Source organism: Gadus morhua, chromosome 9, assembly GCF_902167405.1.
Source record: "Gadus morhua chromosome 9, gadMor3.0, whole genome shotgun sequence".
Classification (NCBI taxonomy): domain Eukaryota; kingdom Metazoa; phylum Chordata; class Actinopteri; order Gadiformes; family Gadidae; genus Gadus; species Gadus morhua.
Window position 1 is genome coordinate 20,989,969 of NC_044056.1, and position 24,966 is coordinate 21,014,934.

Sequence of the window (24,966 nt, forward strand, 5' to 3'; positions counted from 1 at the left end):
TGCGTGCGTGCGCGCGCGTGCGTGCGCGCGCACATGTGACAGCACAAGGAAACTGATTTACTCCTCATCTCATTTTATTTTGTTTCGGCTCAGGATTCTTTTTCCTTGCCTTTCTAGAAGTCCATTATCCCTGATTTGGGAGAGAAAAAATAAAGAAAAGAGAAAAGTAAAGTGGAGGTGAAAAAAAGCTGGGATTCAACCCGATCTGGAAGTCGGTCGTATTTCTGCAGCGCTACCCCATTCAGGCTTGACTGGGCTCATAGGAAACACGGAGACAGAGGGCAGGGAAACCCGAAACCCCAGGTTGAACAGCAACAGATCCCTGGCCTGATAACATGGAGGCAGTGACAAAAAGCATAAAGACCCTTTTACATGCTTGTTGTCCTGTTGTCAGCCGAGATCGCTGCGAGGGGTGGGCGGTCCTCTGTTCATAATTACCATGGCTTTGGCCGTATTACTGACGGATGCATGACACCGCAGTGGAAGTTGTTTGAGTACAACTGCCCTTTGTGCTTAGAGTCAATCTACCTTTGCAATGGAACCGCGTTCTTTATTGCCGCGGAGGGACACTTATGATGACCTACCAGCGACCAATGGAGGTCTTCGGCTAAAAACAGTCGGATGCTCTGCCGTCTGGCATATCATCTTTGGCTCGCCTCCGGGCACTTTGTAAGGAAGATTTGTAAACTAGTGAACCTAACGGTATTAGTTCTGTGGTTGTGGACGCTCCTGATTTGTTGTCCCCCCCCCCCGCCCACTAGGCCACCCAGGAGGTGCCCCAGAGGGCTGCCTTGGGGTGGGAGAGGGATCAGGTGTGCTCGGTGCCCCTACCTCGTCTCCCTGGGTCTGAATAGCTTTAGCCTGGAGTTATTTCACCCTGTCGGGGGATGAGCATTTGAGTCAATGTGTGCCAATTACACCCTTCAATATTTATCTCATCCCGTAACCAATGTCTTTTATTTCATGATTATGATTTCTTTCCGTTATATTTATTGATCCAGATCACGTTCCCTAGTTGAACAAGGCAATACAAGCCCTTGTCAGTGGATGTAAACGTGCTAAAGCTAGGAATGTTATTGATTTGCATTGTGGGTAATAACAGATTTGTGGCCCTGCTTCTCCTTTTTGGAGGCCACTGCGGGGGCATCAAGGTGTAAGGGGAGCTCTGTAGGGCCGTGGGGACAGGTATGTTCCCCCTGCTAAGGTAGGCTGGCACACAGCAGTCCCACCGCATAGCTCCCCTGCTACATGACACCGGCTGGCGCGGCACTTTACAAAATTGTTCCTCAAAATCTTTGACACTGGATGTCATTTGGGGGCGTTCGGAGACGGCGAGATTCGCGGAGAGGGCGGTGTATCGTGTGTCACACTCATCGAGTTCAATTAGGTGGGAGGAAACCTAAGAGCGATCACACTGACGCTCCATTGTACACACAAGCGCCGTAAGGGCATAACTCAAACATGCCTTTGTCAGTCTGCCCGTTTGTTCGCCGACCAAAGACAAGGTTGATTAATTGGGCTACAAAACAATTGCATGCTCATTACACGGGTAGCCGCCCGAGTCCAGTAGCGGCCTGAGTCCAGTGTTGGTAGTGTTGTTCTTGAGGTAGGCCGGATGAACGCATGGCCAGGTCTACTGAGAACTGATGGGGAGTCAACTCACAATGACTTAATTAAATACAACTTCATTGATAATTTTTTTTATACATACATAAAGAAATATATATAGATATTACATTTTTGGTTATAATTTGAACCTCAATCACTATTTTTTTCTTTGATATATGTCCATTACTTTATACTTTTATGTTAACTAAAACTTTGCATTTCTCTGCAGTTTTTTTAATTATTTACATTAAAGTAATTACATTTTCTCTACTGCTAAGAACATAATCATTTTCAGACTATTCATTAGATGACTTCGAATTCTTATTTTTTTATACAAAAAGCTTTGAAAGCTTAATTTTCTCTACTGCTAAGAATATAATCAATTTCAGACTATTAATTAGATGACTTCGAATTATTATTATATTTTTGTACAAAAAGCTTTGAAAGCTTAAAGATACCCAAGAGTGACTATATTTATATGTCAATCTATTCTGCATTCTGTGTGCAATACAACACAAATGTAATGAGTAGGAATCCCTTTCAAACTGCATTTTTCTAAATAAAAAATATATATTTCAAGCAATATCTATTAGAATGTGGCTTAGAATGTCTACCATAATCATAGACTAGGGAACATATATCTTTCCTAATCATTAATTATGGTAGACATTCTCAGGAAAATTCTAGTTCGATTCTAAATTCAAGCAAACTATAGTTAGAATTCTAATTAGAATTGTTATCTGGCATCCTTCAATAGAATTCCACCTACCCCTTTATAAACCATTTACATTGTTGTAATTTTAAAATAAAGCAAATTCCTAAACCTGCTAGCTAAATAATTTAACGTTAAAATCCCTTATCATTTTCAGGGCAAGATCTGTTATTGCCTTCGAGGATTGGTTATGAATGAGCTTCAAACCACCTAGGTCGTAACGTTAAATGCAGACATTTTGGCACCTCCCAAACGCAGTGGTTCTCACATTAACACCGCATTCCGTCCGCGGGACAGCTTTACACTACAGTGTCAGCACCAGATTGGCTGAAATGACTGATCTGCCCGCTGGAAAACGGAAAGAGCGGGGAGCAGAGGAAGTTATCGACAGACGCTGGTCTGGAATCAGTCTTCGCAAAGATCTCCGCCCGGTGCCAACGCGCCTTTGACCGAAAACGCGCAGCAGATGTGAAGGTTGAGCTAGATATCAAAATGTTTACCAGTGGAAATAAACATGGCCTACTTAAGGCACAGGAGAGACAGATTCCATTCTTTCACTGAGCTGATACGACCCGTCTGTCCGCCATTGGCTAAAATATACACTTGTCAGAAAATATTAACAGATGAAAGTGTATGTGTGTGGGGGGGGGTGGGGGGGGGGTTGGCAGGATTCACAGCCGGGCAACCGGTCAGCTATCTGAGGCATTCATCTTCTGTGGGGCTTGCTTTAGTGCAGACATAATACAGTGCTCAGCCTGCTTCAGCCTTTCCTTTCCCTGTGTCAGGGGGGGAGGGGAGGGGGGGGGGGGCCCTCTGTCTGGGACCGCCTCGGGCCCCAGTGAGGGGCCGCTGGGAGCAACAGCGTTATCTGCTCAGAGGAAACGGCACTCCATCTCAGCCTGGATGTGACAGATAGCACGGCAGCACGGCCGCTGTTCTTCTGAACGTCGGGCTCTCCAAGGCCGTTAAATAGTCTGCTGCATGTTGTGAATGCTGTGCTATTATTATTTTTTAAATATATATATATATATATATACATAACATCCAAGGACAGTGGGACACACCTTTTTTAAATGTACAAGACGGACGGCGCCCTGAACGAAGGTAGTCTATCGACAAGTGTGTTTGGTTTACCGATGAGGGGAGATAACAGCCTGTCAGCGCCCAGCTCTGTTTAGATGCTGCCGCCTGGTCTACACTGTGTGTGTGTGTCTGTGTGTGTGTGTGTGTGTGTGTGTGTGTGTGTCTGCCTCTAGCTGTTTCTTTGTCATTAATCCTGATGTATCTCTCTTCCCTGTGTCAGGTCCCTTTGTGCCGCGGTTCACACCTACTACCTGGCCTGTTCCCACTGCCCCCTGAACTCTGCCTACGTTCTCTTCAGCAACAAGATCGCCCTCCTCATGGACCTCCTCCACCACCAGCTAGCAGTGAGTGTGACAGGACACGTGCACCCACAAAGGGGCTCAGGAGGTAGAGCAACCCGAAGGTTGCTGACTGGCAACACGAAGGATGCTAGTTTGATCCCCGTCTCCCTTTAGCAGGGCGTGGAGGTACCCCTGAGCATGAAACCCAACCCTAACTGCTCCCGGCGAGCTGGCCGGTTGACTCCGCCGTCGTTGTGTCAATCTGTGAATGTGAAGCCAAATTTTAAAGCGCTTTGCGTGGCCACAGGTCAGACAAGTGCTATATAAATGCAGTCCAATTACCATTTACAAAGACGTCGTGGATTTCCGAAACTTTTATGTCAAATGTAAAAATGAATTCAAGCTTTGATTAGGTTCCCAAACGTTGTCTGTTCCCGTTGAGCCTCCTCGGTGTGTCGGTCCTTCTACCCGTGCTGTCGTCCCTAGCACAGTGTTAATAGAGTGCCCTGTGAGACGCTTGTTTTCGGTCAAACCTGGAGCATAACCACAATCCCAAATGCTTCTGGTCTGAGGGAATGTGAGAACATGGAGTCAGACAGCAGGGGCGACCAGCATGCCTGTATCCTTCAACGCTCTTTATGAGCGGTCTGTAAACATCAGGCCACTCCTGACGCTGGCTGGCTGGCTGGCTGCTCACACGGTACAGATGGACTGAGGCAATGTCGTTGGGATGGGGGTCCATGCAGTGCTCGGCTTTAGTTTTTTAGGCCTGTGTTCCAATCTAAAGCAGTCCCATTTCCTGAGGGCACACACACACACACACAGACGTCTCCATGTATGTTTTAGTTTATATACAAAATATCTGCTGCTGCTTGCATGATTTGACGTCTCTTGGGAGACTACATTTCTCCTCAATGAGGTGCACGTTGTTAATGATTGCTATCATTATCACTTGAATCCTGTGCACATTTATTTGATGAATTTTCACTCTTTATGTAATTATATCTAACTATACTAGTTGTTGTTAGTTTGTGTGTATGTGTGTGTGTGTGTGTTTCTATTAGCAAGCAAGTGGGGGTTGTGCTGGCATCTCAACCGTTCCCACATGTAATTAGATTTGTGGAGAATGTTTGTGGATTTAGCGATGCGGTCATTGTACACCCTAGGCTTTAGAACGAATGACATGGATGGCTTACCTGGCCTGGCTTTTCCACGTTTAGAATTGGCGTTGTATATTAAACCTGATCTTTTGACTTGCATGAAAACACCTCTACATGAAATTCTCATAGGCGGCATTCTTCCATCTAGCCTCCCTCGTTTCTTTTCTCACACGGATAAGGTTGATTTAGATTCTTCTCTGGAAGTTAATGTCTAACTGGTTCCTCAACCCACATCATTAACCTGGCTACTGCTGTCTGTTTGGTCTTGTTTCCCCCCCAGCTGTACGTCCCAGAGGAAGACAAGTCCATATTTGGGCGCAGTGTGAACAAGCAGGTGTTTGATGGGCTCACCACCGGCCTGCTGCAGACCGTCTCCACCGTGCTGGGCCAGCTGTGGCCGCCCATCTCGGACCACAGCCAGCTAGACCTGGTCCGGATCTGCTCCCCAGAGACCAAGACCAAGGGCTCGGCTTTGGACTGCTTCAACACGCGCCTCCACGACCTCCTCAGGTAGCCCTCCTCCCCTCACTCTAGACCGCCCTGTTCTCCCGGTGCAGGGTCCCAGGTCCAGCAGTCCAGCTTCTGGAGGGAGACGGCTCAGAGCCCGGGGAGGGAACCAGACGCTGAAAGGGGTGGGTTACACCTGTGGCTCCGCCCCCTGTTCCCTGTGAGGAACGGATTTGCGCAAACGGAATACGTTTCCAGAAGACGATCTCTAAAAAGGCCGGTCCACACGATGCTGAACTGACACCTTTTCACACACATTTTTACCGCTTGGCAGAGTTTGTTTTCGGCACTCAAATGCTTACAGAAACCCACCTCCAGCAACATGAGCGGTCACAACAACGAAGCAAACCAAAGTGAAATGCCCGATTCACATTGAATTCCTCTAGTCTGCCCTCAGATTCTTAACATAAAGTCTGATTTGGGAGACTGCCTCATGCCACATGTGAACCCTCTTCAGAGGATCCGTCCTCCTCCTCACGGCCACTTTTTGAGGTTTCAGAGCCGATCAACATTTCGGTTACTCCACCACATGTTTTGTACAGAGATGGGGAATAAAGAGGCAGACAGAAAACTGTCAGTGTGTCACTTTGGATCGGTTCCAGTTCGTTCCTGTTCCTGCTCCGTGTCGGAGCTGGAGGGCAGGGGGGCACTGAGGCATCGCTCCAACACATAATGACTTCACACATTGCACAGGCCACATTCTACCTTAAATCTGGGGCTGAAGGGTGAGCCCCTATGACGGCCCTAAACCAGGAATACTGCGAAAGCTTAAGAAGGCTCTTCTCCATCCGGGCCTCTCAGCTTCCTGTTTGCATCGGGGGGTCATGCGATGCAACGAGGGCTGGGAAGGAAGAGGAGTGCCCAGCCCCTTTTTTTTATTTTTTTGCAAAACCACGAAGAAGAGTAGCAGTGCGGTCTCCCCAGCCGCCGGCCTGCTCCCACACTACCCGTGATTCATCTGTTTCGGAGCAGCTGCGTGGGCCCGCCACTCTGATCCGCTGACCCCGGCGTGACCCCCAGAGACGGGGGAGGGCCTGAGAGAAATGGTGTCGTCAAGTCGCTAATCCTGTGTAGGAGCGCAAGATTTACCTTAACGGCCCGCTGTAATGTATACGGTGGTGCGGACGGACACGAGATCAAACATCGGAGAGCTTTTGCAACACTCTCCGTTAGGGCCGGTGATAGATCAGGGAGGAAGAGGAGAGCTTCATTTCCTCTCCACACATATTTGGGTGGATCATCCTTTTACTGTTTGATGAATAATCCCATCCCCAAAATGTAGCGCAGCACACGGGGTACAAGACACAACCCAGAGCCTCTCTCTGAAACACTGAGAGACTGAAAAGGAAAAAAAGGAAAGAAAACCTAGACGAAGAAAAATGAGCAGGGGTTTAGGCATTTAGTACAGCAGTCATTGTGTGGACAGCTCCTTTCAACCCAGGTAAAGCTGTGGAAGGGGCTGAAGTCAAAACAACAGGCTGCGGTTCAAGTGTCAAATGACCCATTGTGAGGGCTGAGAACAGCCCTAATCACCTGCTCTGAGGAGACCTCACCCTGAGTGACAGCCCCAGCCACCGCGACGCGTTAAATAGGTCTGCAAGGCATGACCATAGCGGGGTAAAAGGTTGGACTGAACAGTGGGCAGAGACTGGAGGCGTCTAGCCACCACATCACAGGGTGCTGGGTGGCCACTCCCTTTTGATAGCCTTTGTGGAGATCCTGGTTCCTTCTGGACCCACGCAGGACGGAGGTGTTTAGTGCCCAATAACCCCATTCTCATCGCCTCCGGCCCCCCCAGCATACCTGAGCTCTGAGAAGACAGCCCGGGGTCAGTGGACTGTGAGGGGGCCCAGCGCTGGCTTGGCACAGGGGGCACGACAGGCCCTTCTAATGACACTATTAGCAGTGATTTGCGGTTGAAAGAGTAGAGGGAACCTGAGCATGAGAGCTGTCATTGGTAAAGACAAATTGGAGATATCCCAGTAATGGCGGGGAGCGAAGGGCTTAGTTGAGATCGGATTTCCCCCCGCGCCGACCTGCGCAGGTATGCACAGCCCGGGCCTTTGTCAGGCCATGTAAAGTCTTTTTTTTGTTCTTCTTCAGACAGAGACGATAAAGTTTGTGAATAGTGTCGGGGCGTCAGGGATATCCTTTGACTTTTAGCACGACAAAACGACATTCACCGCTGTGTGTATGCGCTCCGTGTGTGTTTGTGTTCCAGCTACGTGGTCAACATGGGCTTGATTGACAAGCTGTACGGCTGCTTCCTGTCGGTGCAAGGGCCCGTCGACGAGAGCCCCAAGATGTCTGCATTCCTGCAGCAGGCCTCGGCCATGCTGCACGGCTACTGCAGGCTGTGCTTCGCCGTGACGGCCCGGTGAGTGCTGCCCCCCCCCCCCCCCAACCGTTCACACACAGAGTTCCCCATTCCTGGCATCCTTCCCATCCACCTTCTCGTCTTCCTCTACCTGTCTGTCAGTGTCTCTGTCACACCCCCGTTCCGACTCAATTCACACGCGCGCGCACACACACACACACACACACTGACACACACAAGAGAACGTAAAGCTAAAGATCAGAAATAGAAATGTAGTCTACACAAAAGACCGAGGCCGGACTGCCGTCGGGTCAGCCTGGTCGCTCGACCTGGAAGCCACGGTGACCGGCGACAGAGATAGGCATCTCCTTGACCCTGGAGCTCTGTCACTCACCATAAACCTTCGCCTGCGGCACGCGGGGGTGGGGGTTGTGGGGAGGGGGGGGAGGCCACCCACATCTGCCTGCGCTGACCTCCCCCCGGGGGGGGTTCAGCGGCGCCGCTGACGGAGGATAAGCACACGGTCACAAAGGGAGAGGCCGGCAGCACAATGCCCCACTTAAAGAGAGAGGAGCGGCTGACTGCTAACCGGCGTAGCACAGCCGGCTCCCAGCCGACCGATTTTGGATGAAGACAAATCGTCCCAGTCACCGATGTCCCTCGAACTAGCTATGAAGCGCCCGGAAATAAAGGACTTTGCATACCCTGCAAGTCGCTTTGGATAAAAAGGTGTTAAAGGGTTAACTGCCTAACAGTACAGTTGAGACATTGTCATTTGATCACATCCCTGGATGAATATGTTTTTGGTTTTAACCCAGCGATGGCTGCTACTGCATGCCATAGCTGGGATATGCGGTAGCAGCAGTACGCAGAAATCGACCCGGGCCCATCTGTGCGTCACTGAATATCTGTGGGAAAACACCCAGTCAGACCGGGCCGTTTCCTAACAGTCCTCATAATAATGATCAACACCCATCCTCGGCCAGTCAGCTAAGCCCCCTCCCGTCAGGTGTACCTTTCCCTGCACACGTGTAAAAGTACAGAACGCGGCCGTTAAATGTGTTTGCCAGACCAGTCCTGGCTGGGGATTAAATTGGATTTGCTCATTACTCGTTCATGCCGGGCGTCACATTTCCGCACAGAGCCTGTTGGCCGACCTCAAGTATGAGCATGCATTCAGAGTGGCTGCCAGATCGCAAAGCCCAGATCGCAAAGCCCTCACTGCTCTCTGGACGCAGGGCTTCTGCTGCTACTGCTACTCCTGATACTGCTAATGCTGCTGCTACTTCGGCTGCTACTTCTGCAGCTGCTGCTGCCGATGCTAATGCTAATGCTGCTGCTACTGCTACTTTTGCTGCTACTGCTACTTCTGCTGCTGCTACTGCTATTGCTGCTGCTACGACTACAACTTCTTCTGCTACTGCTTCTGCTTATGTTAATGTCAAATTCCCTGTGCCCAAGGAATGGTGCTCTTGGTGTGTCCCAAAATATACAGTTTTTATTTACATTTTCTTTGTATGCAAAATATATTGTAAATGCATTTAATTCAAGTGCAGTATTCGGTATTGTTGAGGTTATTCTGTACCATAGATACTTAACTAACACTACTGGGAAAAAATAATTTTGAACGATTTTTGAAAGAATATTTTCACAAATGCACTGCAGTTGTTTGGTTAAGTAATAAGCATCTCTTATCTTCATTGTGATGTTACATATACCCTTAAATGAAGGCTATTAGTAACTTCATCTGGAATGGCTTGATTCAGGCACCTTGCTTCTTAGGGCAATCTGCCATGAGTGGTCACTGCTTACATTCATGTTCCTTTGAATCCTGAGGAGATTACAGTGTTTCGCTCCCCTCTGGTTACATCAGACACGACTCTAACTTGAAGCGAATGAAGCTAGTTAAATCACTTAATCCGTAGTGTATCTGATGGGACGGTGTAGCCCACGCCCTCGTCTAGCTCGTCACTCAAGAAGCCGCAGAGATGTAGACTCCTGATGACCCTCCTGCACGCGCTGCTGAGGCAGAGCCAGCGCCGGCTCCGCTCCACTGACTCTCCCAAATGCAAGCCGCGTGTCTTCAGGAAGCACCAGGTCCAGGTCCAACTGGAAGAGGGACCGGAGGGAGTCACATCACTGATTTAAGGTTTTCTTTAGGAAGAAATGGAAGGAAGAAATGACCAAACGGTATCAAATAAAGATTTACCGATTGAGGGGTCCTATGGGTATGATTTCATATGATTTTAATTTTGTTTTTTTGTGCATCATCTCTTCCACCATCTCACTTTTTCATGTTTTCAACTGGTTGAAATTTTTCTGCTCTTCTACCACTTTCTGCCTGAAAGTGTAGGACTCTCCTCCTCTCCCGTAGCTTCTTCCAGGAGAGCCGTTCTATTCCACGATCCCGGTAGCCTCCGCTAACCGACCCCACTGTAACCTCTTCCAGCTCCACCAGCATCTTCGACAACAAGCGCCAGGACGGGACGGGGCTGACAGCCCTGCTGCAGCACACGGAGCTCGTCGGCGTGGTGCACAGCCTCTACTGCATCCTGCTGCACAGCTACCTGCCCGACGCCTCCAGCCAGGCCCCCCACGGCCCCCAGGAGCCCTACGCCCCTGGGGTCATCCAGGTGGCCCTGCAGGGCGTCCGCTTCCTCAACAGCTTCGCCCTGCTGCACCTGTCCGCCTTCCAGGTACTCGTGCACGCACACGCACACACCGAGGACACACGCGCGCTTGCATGCGCATATGCACACCTATATTTGTGCACACACACGCACACACATTCACACACACACATGCATGCATGCACACATACTCATAGACATTCACGCACGTATTCACACACTCACACACATTCACACACTCACACACGTATTCACACACATATTCACACACACATACCTTACCACACACACACACACACACACACACACACACACGTACACACACACACACACACACACACACACACACACACACACACACACACACACACACACACACCTTTCCAAACACGCACCCTTGAGCACACATCATATACATAAACAAATTCAGACACACTTTCCTAAAATACACGCGGTCCCTTTCTGGCGTGTTAAGAAGTGTTTCCAGGCCGTCTGTTATTGGAGGTATATCACTGTAAACACAACTGCCAAAAAGAACCATCAGCCAGCCCTCTCACCCCCCAAAACACCCGACCTGGTGTTGAACATAACGCTCCCCAAATGTTTTGACTGGGCTCCGCGGGGCTGACCTGAGTGTGTAACCGATCTGCTCGACTGCCGGGTCCTCAGAGAGGGGCTCATACTGAGGGGGGGGGGGGGGGGCAGGCCGACCCCAAGCCCAGGATGGGGTTGACCTGTGGACGTAAACAGGGGCCGCCCTCGGACCACCCCCCCAGAGTGGAACGGACCCTCCTGGGGGGGATCAGCAGTTGGTGGGACCCGCACCCTCACTGGGGGGGGTGGTAGCTACTGAGACTAGCACCCGCACAGGGGTGCTAGGAGGTGGTGCGGGACAGGTTCATTCTGCTACAGCGGGGGTCCTGGGAGGCGGTGAGAAGGGTTTCTCGTCAGCCTGCCTACGGCTCCTCTTTGATCCACACTGGGGACCGGTCGGCTGGACGACAAGGCATTCCCATGAAAGGGTTTAAATAATGTTTAAAAAGTAAAACTGCAGGCATTACATTTCCTAATGGGAGGATACCATGATAGTATTGCCAAAATATAATTACACAAAAATATATATATAATGCAAAATATACACAACTGCAAAAAAATATATATCAAACCACAATCTTTACTTTAAAGTTTTTTACTTTATTTGTTTAATTTTTACATCATAAACAATTAATCCCAAAGTCGATGTAACCGAGATGATTTCCCCTTTGACGTTGATAAGTGTAGTCTCGTGTCTGCGTCCAAAGACAGTGCGCACGGTGCTTTGGGGTGCGACCGTGTCATGAGTGTGTTCTGAGTGTGTGTGATGTCTTCCAGTCTGTCCTGGGCGCGGAGGGTCTGTCCCTGGCCTTCCGCCACATCGTGAGCTCCCTGCTGTGGTACTGCTCCCAGCACTCCTCCGAAGAGCTGCTGCACGAGGTCATCATCTGCGTGGGCTACTTCACCGTCAACAACACGGACAACCAGGTGAGCCCCGTCCCACGGCCACGCTCCCTACAGTCAAACGCTGCTCTACAGTTTCCCTTCCTTCAGTCGTCATGTGAATCAATCGCGGGGTTTGGGTGTCGAGGTTTTATGTCATTTTTTCGAAAGTTCCTACTGTTCTCTGGATCGTTTTGTTTCCTTGATCGTATAATGGCACAGAAGGCGTCCATTCAGTCTTTGATTCCCCGGCACCTCTGCCTCTGTGTGTGTATGTGTGTGTTGTCTATTGTAACAGTGTAGTGACACCTCCCCTTTAACGCAGTAACAACGCCTCGAACCCCGTTGTTACTGCGTTAAAGGGGAGGTGAGGCCACGTGACGAGGCAGACTTAGCTGTGAGGTTAATTGGCTGTGAGGGGCCGTCGTGCTCCGGCGCCGCGTGCTAGCCACGTGCTAGCCGCAGTCTGCTGGGCTTTGGCGCAGTGGGGCTACAGGTTTGTACAGCCCCCACCCTCCGAGCCCCCTGCTACGTCACCCATGTCCGGCTGTCCCCCGCCCTCCCTGCTGCCTAAATTGATAGGCTTGTTAAGGATTCTAATTAGGCTGATATTTTAGTCCTGATTAAAGTCCCCGCCTCCTTTCACTAGCAGGTCAGCTGTCAACAATTATTTAAATGCACAGAATTAGCATTAGAATTAGCACGGTGGCTTTTGTGCATCTCATTTGCATACTCAATTGGATAATTGAACGTGGTGGCGGTGATTGGATTAAAGGGGTTTGGTCGGCTGATTTGGCGTTCTCCGCCCCGTGTGTTGTTGTTTTTTACGCCGTAGCCATTTGCCAAATTGAAAGTAAAACGTCTGTCGTGGTTTAGCGTCTTACTCCAAGATCACAAAAAAACGATCAGGAAGTTCCTCTCGTCGGACTTTCAGAGATTTAGTTTTACGGAGAGAGAGAAAGAAAGTGTGCGTACGGGTTTGTCAGGAAAGGAGAAACCCGGTGATGGTTGCCAGCGCCGGGGCCCTGGAATGTGTCCATGCAGTTCCCCACCAAGACGGATGGCGCTGAGGGGGATATTTAGAGCCGCCCGCCCTCTCCCCGGCTAATGTAAGCATTGGCAGAACACAACGGCAGCCGCGGACCCCCGGCCCCCCGCCTCCACCCCCCCCCCCCCCCCCCCCCCCAGCACCCTGCATGCATCCACTGTCGACACACTAGCCTTTGTTTACATTGGGCGTCTGTGGAAGGCGGCTCTCTTATATAAAAGGCAGAGCTCTTGTAGCGCCGCGGCGGCGTGCGCACTGCGATGCGGTCCTGCCCCCCCCCCCCCGCCCCAGAGGGCCCGTGAATAATTCACCCTGCCGTACAGAAAGCCATTCAGAGGGTGACAGATGTAGCCTCCTGGGGTTTTCAAGTGCGGGTTCGGGCCGTGCACCGTGTGTGTTTGGCCGTCTGTCTGCTAGACTCTCAGGGACAATTGCTGTAAAGAAAACCCCAAAAAAGTTTACTTCCTCCTCCACTGATTGAGAGATACCCACCGGTAATCTCACTTGTCTCTATTTCTTCTGTGGCTCCCTTAAGACGCGGTGATTCATTTGGGAAGCATCCCGGGAAATGATCTGCGCTCCGCTTTGACGCGATGAAGCTATAATTGCGAGCTGTTGACACGTTAACCCGCCGACCGCCCGCTGCCTTTCTGAAGGAGCGTCTCCCGGCCTTAAGACAACTCCGCTCTCTGTCAATACACGGGAAGGCCCCCCCACACACACATGTGCACGCACACGCGCGCGCCGGCTAGCAAGTGTCATCTGCGCGGCACCACTCCCGCCCTGCCCAGACCTTCCAGCCAGGCCTTTGTCAGTGGATCAGGTTTCCCGACAGCTATAGAATGCTTAATGATAATTGAATCCACTCCCTGGATTGACTTTTCCTGATTCTCTTTCGGTATTCCGTGTATTTTTTAATTGTTAATGGTATTAATGAGATGGAGTGGAAGGAAAATATACGCGCATCAATGTCAATAAAACAAACAACCAATTACATTTGTGGGGGGGGGGGGGGGGGGGGTGCTTAAGTTGGGTCAATGCTAGCAGGCGTGCTACAGCATGTTTAGCATCACTGTGCTATACAGCGGAGCCCCGCACGCTAGTACTACACACCACTACAGGCACAATGCACACATCATAACAGTAGCATTTGTAGCGTGTTTATGTGACCTCTGACCCCAGTCATTCTCTTTTTGCGCCGACTTTTCAATGTAATCCTATGGGGGAAATTAAGCTGAATCAGCAAACACATATTTTCCCTCATAACTCGTAGCGGATTGGAAGTTGGAAGCATCTCAATGCCGGCACACCGCCTGGGACGAGGCCTGACGTTTGGTCATCGGCTCGGACAAACTGTAGGATGAAAAAAAAAGGATCCCAAAAAATACAATATAACAAGATATCAGAACACACTTACGAACACATGCTTACACATTCAGGCTTCAAGGGTCTTATCTGTGGGGGTCCATTTGCCTGGTTCCCGTTGTGTGCGGGGGGCGTTTCCCCGAGGCCAGTGAGGCCATGGAGACAGGCTCCGGCGCTGGGCCTGTAATCCCTGTTAACCTGATGTTGAAACCTGCCCTTCAACAGTCCATTACAGCCAGACTGCAGCGGCCGCCTCGGGCACAGAGACTCTCGCGCAGACCAGGGGGAGCCAGCCAGTCCTGGGGAATGTGTGCATGCGCACACACGCATGCACACACCAACACACACACACACACACACACGCACACGAACAGAAACTCACACGCACGCAGACACATACACAATAACAAACGAACGCACAAACAAACAAACCAAAACACACACACACAACCACACACACAACCACACAACCACACACACACAACCACACAACCACACACACACACACACACACACACACACACACACACACACACACACACACACACAACCACACACACAGGTTCAAGCCGACCCCTTCAAAGTGAACAGAGGAAGAGACGCTCTCGGCTGTCAGAGGACCGTCTGACGACGGTTTGCTCGGCGGTGATTTACACTCCCGGCTCTCCCCTACGGTGAGCCCAGGTCCAACCGACCCTCTTAAGTGTAGCGGAGGACGTCGCCGTCCCCGAACCCCCGTAAACCTTTCAGCGAGGGGGGGGTCCGTTTCTCTTCACAGACCGCCCCCCCCGTCTGGACGCTTTCCCAGCAGGACTATCAGCGGCGTCCATCTCTGAGGAATGACAGAGCGCGCTCATAGAGATAAACACCAGAGTTATTGGCCCTTCATTGCGTAAACAACAGTGGTGGGGGCCCGGGCTTTATGAGTTGTTTTAAGGCAACCTGCAGTCGCCTAAAGAGTCAAGGTGAGGAGTTGAATGTGTGCGTGACCGGTCTGCCGCGTTGTAAAGGACAGGGGGGTTGTGGGGGCTCTGATGAGCTTGGCTTATCAGCAGGGCACTTCCCCGCGGTAATGGACCTGCTTTAGTGCATCCGTGGATGGGACAGACACAGGGGGGAAGGGACACACCCTGAAGCCTCCTCGACAAGCGTGTGACAAAAACAAGGATCGTGTTTGTTGTATAAACCTGTGTATCCCTGATGATTTGAAATAAATGATACACACTCACGCCTCCTCGTCCAACCACGTATCTGTATATAGCAGTAGGTTTTATTGTTAATCTTTCATTCCCAGTTATTTTTTATTTTTCCGTTTTATTTATTTACTTTTTTTATGACGTTTTTGAGTGTCTCCTTAAATCCACGCCCTGCTCGGTCACTGCGGACACTAAGGAAGTCCTTCAAAAAGATGTGTCATAAAGAAGCAGCCCTGTCCAACAAACAGGTCCATGCAGTTAAACAGCAGACGCCGCCTATGGAGTCTGATGTTGTGTTTGTACCTGACTGGGCCGCTTCACTGAGGGGCCGGGGGCAAGATACCCACCGAGCTACATCCACAATACCCTTAACGTTTGGAAGGACGTTGCCTTAATGCCAAGGTAAACAGTCTTGATCAAGGTGGGTTGTGAGGGCTATGCTGCTCTTCGTCTGGGGGCAGGGCTCTGGGGAATGTGGCCGTAGACAGGGTTTCCCCTCTCACCCCTGGGCCCTGGCTGCCACCCCGCTTTGCTTTATGTCTCGGCTCCGGGCCGCTCCTCCGGCCAGCAGCAGATGAAGCGCTGCCTGGCGTGGGATTAGGGTGAGCCGGGTGATTTGTGGCCGGGACGTCTTCGGAGCTGCAGGTCTTAGTCTGGTGTTAAATTATGATCACCGTGACGCTCAGGATTACAGCGTTCAGCGGCATCACCACCGGAGGACCCCAAACAAATCTTTCTGTTTGCTTTTCCTGATGAGCCTGCGTTGCCAGCGAGTCAAATGAATAACCGCAGAAGGCTCATATGGTTCCAGAGGATTTATGTCAACAGCGGAACATAAGCAGCCGCACATTTGACATTTGCCAGAGCCCTGGCTTGTTATTTCTATTTTTATTGTCCTTTGGTATTCTTTTTCTCCCTTCCACGAATATATTCTCTCCGTTCAACCGGTTGAATCTCACCTAAATAGTTAGAATGCGACTCATTAACGGTCGGGTTCAAAGAGATGCTGCTGGACACCGGTGGGGAACGCTACCTGACCCGATAAACAAAGACATCATTTACGGCCTTCCAGCCCCGCCGTTAAACCCTCGAGTGCATCATCAAAGGCGGACCTCAACCGCCACGCACTACCAAGTGTTTTTTTTCCAAATCTTGTAAATCCGGCAAATTTATGTCACTGGGACCCCCTCGCTCACCGTATGGTTCCCATCGCCGGCTGAGCCCCGCGCCCCGTGTTGGTACCTGCTGAAGATTTACTGTGCTAACCCCCCTGGCTCTCAGTGAACACCGCTGATGGTCTTCCCAGGCTCCGGGGCCAGGAGGCCAGGGCCCTGGGCCTGCTCCCCCCCCCCCCCCCCCCTCCCCGTCCAGCCGGGGCCTGGAGCGGCCCTGTGTTAATGTCGGTGGCCCGGATGTGAGGGGAGAGAGTGATGGATTGACGTCAGGGGGGAGGCAGGTGGCAGGGTGGGACCTCCATTATGGGTATTGCTCATTCCTTAGAGTGGCGTTGTGCCTCCCTCACCTCCCCTTCCCCTTTGACTCGACCTTCTTGCACCCCGCTCACACACCCCCGACCCCCAACACACGCACACACACACATGAGCGCACGCACGAGGACACAAGCAGAGACCCCCAACAACCCCCCCCCCACACACACACACACACACACACACACACACACACACACACACACACACACACACACACACACACACACACACACACACACACACACACACACACACACACACACACACACACACACAACACGCAAACACACACACACACAACGCAAACACACTCACACACACACCCGACAGACACACGCCCTCTCCTCCTCATGTGTTGAATTGTATTTGGTAAATCCACAGCACACAAGTGAACTTCAAACCCCAGTTCAACTCCACCATCAAGGTGATCTCTCCCCTCGTCTCCCGGCAGCTCTGTCACTCCCAGGGGGGAACAGAACGTCCCATCCTAGTGTTTTACTGCCTGTAATTGTGTTGCGTGGAGGCCGGTGTCCTGCGGCCCTCGTCCCTAATGGCTGCAGAGACTTGTGTTTAGAGGCAGATTTACATTTGGGCCGGCCGAACCCCTGATTTACCACCGGTGCCTGCTGCTGGCTTTCTGGCTGGCCCGTTTGACTGCCTTACTGCCTGACTGACTGGCTTACTGAATGTGTGTGTGTTGCAGGTGATCGTGCAGTCTGGCCGGCAGCCCAGCGTGCTGCAGAAGCTGTGTCAGCTCCCCTTCCAGTACTTCAGCCACCCGCGGCTCATCAAGGTGCTCTTCCCCTCGCTCATCTCGGCCTGCTACAACAACCCCCAGAACAAGGTCATGCTGCAGCAGGAGATGAGCTGTGTGCTGCTGGCCACCTTCATCCAGGTAATGGCAGCGTGGCACGACGTGACGCACACACATGCATACGCAGGCACATGTACAGGCACATTCCGCACAAACACGCGCACACGCTATTACCCTTGTACACACACACACACACCAACACCCACACTATCTTACACAAACACACCCTCTCTTCTGCACGCACGCACGCACACACACACACGCACGCACGCACGCACGCACGCGCGCGCGCACACACGCACATACATACACACATACACACACAGCGTCAAGGCCAGAGAGCAGTGAACAATGTTCAGGTTGGACCAAAGTGAACGATCACCAAACCCAAGAGTTGAGGAAGAGAAACAAAAGTAGTCGTTATTTCCCCACCGAGGAGTTTTTCCTGCTACTGTTGACATGACAACAGCTCTTCTCCTTTTTTAGCATCAACTGTCAAACAGCATATTTCCCAGACGATTTATTGTTTGGTAAATCCCCAATCATATCTTGGATTAAAAGAAGTGGATGTAAAATGATTTGGTTACACCGGGGTGAATAATCAGCCCGTTGTTTCCAACGGTTCTATAGTTAACTTTCCTGTTTCCATTGCCCTAGGACTGCGCCTCAAGTGAAAAAGAGCAAGAAAGTTCAGGAAAGCAAGGAGGTAAGAAACGCGCATATTGAAAGATCTTATCAGAAGATCATTGCAGTTGTATATATTTCATTTTATAAAAATGTAAATTCCAAATATTTGTGACTATTAACAAATTGTTAACATTATTTGTCTGTTTTATCTCCATGATAATATAATTCAGCTTCTCACTGAAGCGCTGAATTATTATGCATTTATATACTGCTATAGCCGGTATTACTTAACATATTTCCGTAGCATTGCATCTGCGCAGAAGGGATATGTTGTCACATCGTGACTATAGGTTTAATAAAATAAATCCTGAATGATGAGAAGATTTGCCATAATATTTATCTCTCACCATGTTCACACGTCTAAATTTAATGATCTATTTGCCATCAAATGAGTACTGCTTAAGAACCTCCTCCACATGGGATTTCATGAACATGTTACTTAACAATATTATTATTATTAGTAGAATTATTAATATTAATACTATTATTTTGTGACAACTTGATCGCTGTTTAATGATGCCCTGCTGATCAGTGACAACTCAACAACAAAACAATCAAACACACGATTACTATAGCCTGACTTACTTTCCTAAGATCCCTGCGATGTTCAGCACACCTCTGCATGCCCTAACGTTGTACAACGTTGTGTAACCCTTTCCCCCCTCTACCCTTCACACACAAAGTCTCCCAGCTGCTGGACCTCTGCGAGCTGTCCAACCGCTTTCCCCGAGACATGTGGGACTCTGCGCTGCAGTTCTTCCTCCGCAAGCAGGAGGACCCATAGCCATGGTTGACCCGGCTCCCACACTACAGCAGGCCGGAGCCGCCTCTAAAGGGACCTCTACCCCTTCTCTATCTGGGGGTAGACCCCGGCCCGTCGGACCCGGGGTTGAGCTCGGTGCAAGGCACGCAAAATACACAAGAAGTCTTCAAGCCCTGCCAAACTTTTCAAAATAAATATCTATATGACCTGTGAAACTGAACGACGGAGTGATATTCTATGCTGGTTTATTCTATGTCTATTTATCTATTTACCTGGGGAAACGAGACGTCTTATCTCTTTTTTCCCTATGGGCATTTTTTGCACATTGAACCGTTTTATTTTGTGCATCTACGCTCGTTTGCACATTGTTTTATTTCTCTTATAATATGTTCGAGACCATCCAGATAACCTGTTTAGTACCTAGACTAGCCGAGTTTGTATTGTGTTGTATGGTTTCTGGTGGAAATGTATACTTGTCAGAGTGACAAAAAATAAACCTACATACTACTGTAATCCGTGTTTTCTAAAAAATCTGCGTTGATGCTGTGGTTTTCAGTAGAGTGTCGGCCTAGCGGTTATGTGCTAGCATTATGAGGACCTGACCACACCGTTATCCATACACAGCTTAGGGAACACAGAGTTTTCTGTGCAAACATTCACGAGACTGTATGCTGTTTGCAGTTACGCAAACCGTTACACATTTAAAGTTTCTGTGTTTTATTTGTCCTGTTACCTGAAAGCAATCGTATTTTAAGGTGTGTTGAAATAATGTCCCATGTCAAATAAATTATTACTAATGTGTTTGAATTCTTGACTCCTGTATTTAATTGAATTATGTTTAATTTGCATGTTTAATCTAGCATTTATTTCCAGACAATACATTTTTGTTAACATATGCTCTGTATTGACTACCTATCAAATTATCTTTCATGGACTCTGGCTTCATATTTCCTATGATAATACTAAAATAAATCTATAATAAACATCCAAAGCCAACCTTTGAGGTATGTCATAGGCCTGTTGATAGCAGTAAAACAGTTGCATGTTGTCTAAATATCTTCTGATTTATTTTTATTGAGCCAGGGGAATATTTTATGGATTTCTTTTGTTTTATAAAACAAAACATAATTTTTGTGTGCTATTTGAGTGCTCTTAAAATATTTCCAAATACGTATAATTATTTATAATTCGATATAAAAAAGAATTTGCTTGAGCTATGTCCATGCACTAAGGGCTTTAGGGTCCATTTGAATTGTAGGGTATAGGCCTACAGGTAATTTACATTCGACAATGCGTTTCCTTTTTCTACTATTGTCTCGGATAAATGCCGGCCTCGGCAAACAAATTGTCGAGGTGTAGTATATCGGTACTGGCCTGACCTATATGCTCCCATGTCCAGCGGCTATTGCTGTCCAGGATTCCTCCTGGTATGAAAATAAACTCGGGATAGGCCAGGATCCGTCCTGCAGGCCAGGGCGCTCTGCACCCAGGGTCCGGGGGAGAGGGGAGGGTCTGGTGGGGTCCCGGGACCAGGGGAGAGGGGAGGGTCTCTCAGTGGATCGTTTGCAGATGATGCCGAGGGCAGATAAGCGTCTTCTCTGTCTGGACGTCCCATTGACGAACCATATCCGAACTCTGCTCTGATTACTATCTCTATTTCGATTGTCATTTGGTTATTTTATTCATTTATAATTTTCAAATGGTTATTTACTAAAGGTAGACAAGAATAGTAAACGTTATCATTTGTAGGACTCCGTGTCAAAATAATTGATTAATTTCAATGAGAAAGCGTCACATAGACGTCCTATTTTATAGCATATTTTACCAGCATTTGTTTTGATCGCACCGCAGAGGCCTAAAATTTACTTTAGGATATACCAACACGTTAAACATGCAAAATAGGAGTCTACCTACCGATTATATTTAGCTTTTAAATAAATAAAAAGCATTTTTCCACTAGTCCTCTAAACGTGAGCTTGTATCACACACTGATCTAGAAGGATTGCATTAACGCATATGGTTTTATTGTTTAGATACGCTCGTTTTCATAATAAATAACAATAACTTAATGTAGAGCTGAAAACATCTGCTTTCTTAATTTAGGATACAAGAGTTGATTTTGAAGCATCTTTACAAATCATGCACATCCTCCTCCACAAGAGGGGCCACAAAAGAGGGGGGCCCGTCCAGTGTGGCTCATTGAAGGTCTGGGCTCCTCGGTATATTCCTCGGGTCCATCGCAGTCCGGGCTCGGCTTGCATTGGCATCAAAAGTCCTCAAATCCTCATGAAACGGAAGCTCTGAGAAATAAATACATCCCCCAAGCATATCCAATGTAGTCCAATGGGTGGTTCTTGAAAGGACTCCGCCGAGCTCGGTGTGGATACACAAAAAAAATGAAACTTCGGTCCATGCAAAAAAAACAGCGTCCAGGCTCCTGGGTCCAACAGCGGGACGCCTTTACGTGTCCACCGGGCTCGGGACCATGCTGTTGGGCGTGTCCGGTAGCTGCGACGACAGCGAGGTCACGTCGCTGCCCGACGAGTTGCCCATGGAGCCGGACTCGGAGAAGGAGACCTGCAGGGGAGAACCGCAGTCAGCTCTGTGCATCACGTGTGTATCTGTACCTAGAACTGCAGAATGGGTATCTATAGAGGGCTGTAAAATGTATCATGTAGAGAGAGCTGTAGGCCAAATAGGACTCACTAATAGTAGGATTTGGTTTAAATCATTCGGTCTCCAAAACACAGAAAAGGCCCAACATCTTCCTTTCCGTCCAATACAAATGCAACAAATTCCACAAATTTAAAAACTATATATATATTTATCTTTCAATATTTATTCATGTGGATTTACACTTTTTTTTAAAACATAATTTATTAGTTCCTTAAATTCGTTAAAAAAAGGAACCCTTAATCGGTTTTCGGTTCAGCAGGACGACCGGCGGGGGGGGGGGGTCTCGTTAGGGGGTTGTGCCGCCTCTTACCAGGTGCTGGAAGGAGGGCTGGTCCAGGTCGCTCTGCAGGGCGAAGTCGCTCAGGGCCTTCCAGGGCGGCTGATAGGTCTGCACCTCCACCGGGTTCCCCGGGACCGAGGTGTCGTGACGGATGGGGCTACCGGCCACCATGGGCGTCCCCGTCATACCCTGCAGGTTCTGGGGAAGGAGAGACGCAGAATAGTCTCACATTTCTGAAATACCTATCTATCATTGTCATGGATTAGAAACGGGTCGTTTTAAATGATGCGTCCCTCGCAGGATTATTCTCGAAAGATGCAACAGAAAACCCAGGTTTAGTTCATTTTGAATGAATGAATAAAGTGTTAATTGGACGCACCGTCTTGTCGTTGTGCTGCTGCTGCTGCAGCTGCTTCATCAGGATGGTCCTCTTCTTGTCTTTACACCGCTTGTTCTGGAACCAGACCCGGATCACCCGGGGGCTCAGGCCGGTCATCTCCACCAGCTGTTCCTTCATGAGGGCGTCGGGCCGCGGGTTGGCGTTGTAGCAGGTCCGGAGCGTGTGGAGCTGCTTCTCGTTCAGCACCGTCCGGATGCGCGTGGTCTTCTCCGACGTTTTGTGCACGTGGTTTCGATGGGGGGGATGCCGGACCGACACCGGTTCTGGAGATATTATTTATATTTAAACATAGTTTAAAGTAATAAAACAAGGTTTTACTATCATTGTTTTTTAATAGCCTATTTGGTCTATGAAAAATAAATTGATGTAGGCCTAAACATTAAATTATTTGCCTACCCAATTCATTAGTAATTGGAGCAATACTGCCAATAATAGCCTAATAATAATAATAACAATAATAATAATACTAGCAAAAATACTAATAACACTAAAAGTAAACCTTTATTATTATCCTAATTAGAGTAGGCCTAAGAGTAATGTTTTTTTATTAATAGTTGTTTTCTGTTGCATTATCCTATTTCTACCTCATAGTTTTAATCGGGCCGTAGCCTATCTTTGATGGGTCGATAGATGAGATGTCTCATATGGTAGACGCACAAACACACACACACACACACACACACACACACACACACACACACACACACACACACACACACACACACACACACACACACACACACACACACACACACACACACACACACACACACACACACACACACACACACACACACACACACACACACACACCTGAGATGTGGAGAGGTCTGGAGTGTACGTGTCCCGGGCTGACCGGACTCCCCGTGGAGTCCCTCTCCAGCATTAGGCAGTGGTCGTCCCGGCACAGCAGCTCGTCGTCTCGCAGAGAGAACTCGTCGCCGGGCAGGAGGTGCCGCGTGCACACCGCGCACCGAAAGCACTCCATGTGGTACACGTTCTCCCGGGCGCGCATGACCAGGTCGCTGCTGCAGAAGCCAGCGTTACACTTTGCACATTTCATCCCAAATAATCTAAAAAATAAAAAGAGGAGAGGATGAAAAAGAGGGAGAGGAGAAACGGAAACAAAGTAGAAGTCTCAATTTGGAACAGGCCCATCTCAAGGTGGGAATCCAGAAGACGGGATCGGTCCGCAGGCCATGTGTGTTTACCTCACATCCTCATCATCCTACATGATTTTTTGAGAAATCAATAACCCTAATCACAACGTCATATTTTCTGCCGAAATACAAGAAGGCCTTATATCTAGTAGTGTAAAGTGAGCAAGCCCTACCTTACATAATCTCGTTTACAATACGTCTTTCCCTCTCGGACGAAGCAAGTGCAGCTCTCGTCCAGGTACTGGCTGCACTCCGCGCACTTGAGGCATGCAGCGTGCCACTCCAGGTCCGGGGACACCCTCAGGATGTACTGGTCGTGGATCTGGCTCCCACAACCCACACACATGGCGATCGCTGTCTTCTCTGTGGAGCATAGGCTTTATGCGTTAATGGTTGAGCATAACACACATCATACACACACACACACACACACACACACACACACACACACACACACACACACACACACACACACACACACACACACACGCACGCACGCACACACACACACACACACACACACACACACACACACACACACACACACACACACACACACACACACACACACACACACACACACACACACACACACACACACACACACACACACTTCGTACCCCACACGTCCTCGTGAAATCATTTTAATCACAGGCCTATACAAGTGGTGCCTTGCAATCCGCAGTCAAAACGACAAAGTCAAACTGTAAATAACGGCGTATAAACCAGTTATACCGCTTTGTTTTAGCAGTGTCGCAGGTCAGTCTACACACTGCAACAAAGTGAAAACAGAAAAATAATGAACCGAAAAAATAGGAAGGTGAACAGAACCTTACTTTTGGAATGATCCCCCATATCATCCAAGAGAAAGGGATTAAAGAGAATATCCACCATGCAGGGCCAAGTGGTGTGCAGCGATGGATGGAGGAAAGCGGTGTGATAGGAGACGGCCGCGTCCCGGGGCTGACTGATAACTTGTGTTCCTCGAGGAAGAGGAGGAGGAGGAGGAGGAGGAGGAGGAGGAGGGGGAGGAGGAGGAGGAGGAGGGGAGAACAATGTCTACGGCTCGATGACGTAGGCAGACCTCGCGCTTCTGAAAGTTGCGATGCACGGGACGGGAGGCCCGCTCGGACGGAGTGAAATGTTATCACTGTTGTTGTTGTTGGCCTACTGTTTTAATTGATTTAGACGTATAAAATATATAGTGAGGCCTTTTTTGTCGTTGAAATGAAATGCGATTCAAGAATTGTATACGATTATTACATGATTATTATGGTCATAATTGTGTTGTTATTATTATTCTAATATGATAT

General features: G+C 49.0%; 2 protein-coding genes across 9 annotated transcripts in view; one reads left to right on the forward strand and one right to left on the reverse strand.

Annotated features, from left to right (window-relative positions):
• scaper (S-phase cyclin A-associated protein in the ER) overlaps positions 1-19,944 on the forward strand; it is a 55,841-nt gene extending 35,897 nt beyond the window's left edge. For 6 of the 7 annotated variants that reach the window (XM_030366814.1, XM_030366816.1, XM_030366815.1 and 3 more), the window contains 8 exons: positions 3,624-3,747; positions 5,125-5,354; positions 7,573-7,728; positions 10,118-10,364; positions 11,670-11,819; positions 17,577-17,768; positions 18,345-18,393; positions 19,058-19,944. In XM_030366814.1, coding sequence (XP_030222674.1) covers positions 3,624-3,747; positions 5,125-5,354; positions 7,573-7,728; positions 10,118-10,364; positions 11,670-11,819; positions 17,577-17,768; positions 18,345-18,393; positions 19,058-19,158 — 1,249 coding nt within the window. In that variant the 3' untranslated portion in view covers positions 19,159-19,944. Of the gene's footprint in view, positions 1-3,623; positions 3,748-5,124; positions 5,355-7,572; positions 7,729-9,593; positions 10,365-11,669; positions 11,820-17,576; positions 17,769-18,344; positions 18,394-19,057 lie in introns of those variants that run through there. The other variant, XM_030366819.1, reaches the window with a different exon arrangement.
• Positions 19,945-19,978: 34 nt separating this feature from the next.
• isl2a (ISL LIM homeobox 2a) lies at positions 19,979-24,634 on the reverse strand. Of its 2 annotated transcripts, none has more exons than XM_030366827.1 (6): positions 24,490-24,634; positions 23,827-24,016; positions 23,307-23,521; positions 22,473-22,756; positions 22,124-22,291; positions 19,979-21,714 (listed from the first exon to the last, which is right to left on the reverse strand). In XM_030366827.1, exons 1-6 carry the CDS (start codon positions 24,545-24,547, stop codon positions 21,598-21,600), a joined length of 1,032 nt encoding a protein of 343 aa, XP_030222687.1. In that variant the 5' UTR covers positions 24,548-24,634; the 3' UTR covers positions 19,979-21,597. The 2 variants fall into 2 exon arrangements, with proteins under 2 accessions (XP_030222687.1, XP_030222686.1); XM_030366826.1 differs by having other exon boundaries at positions 19,980-21,714; positions 23,307-23,566.
• Positions 24,635-24,966: the final 332 nt, after the last annotated feature.

Bases quoted from the DNA above. Each gene is read 5' to 3' on its own strand.
- isl2a (XM_030366826.1), bottom strand. From the start codon at position 24,547: ATGGTGGATATTCTCTTTAATCCCTTTCTCTTGGATGATATGGGGGAT. The intron at 24,017-24,489 runs GTAAGGTTCTGT...TATGCTCCACAG, and splicing joins TATGGGGGATCATTCCAAAA to AGAAGACAGCGATCGCCATG. The intron at 21,715-22,123 runs GTAAGAGGCGGC...TCTCCCCTGCAG, and splicing joins AGCCCTCCTTCCAGCACCTG to GTCTCCTTCTCCGAGTCCGG.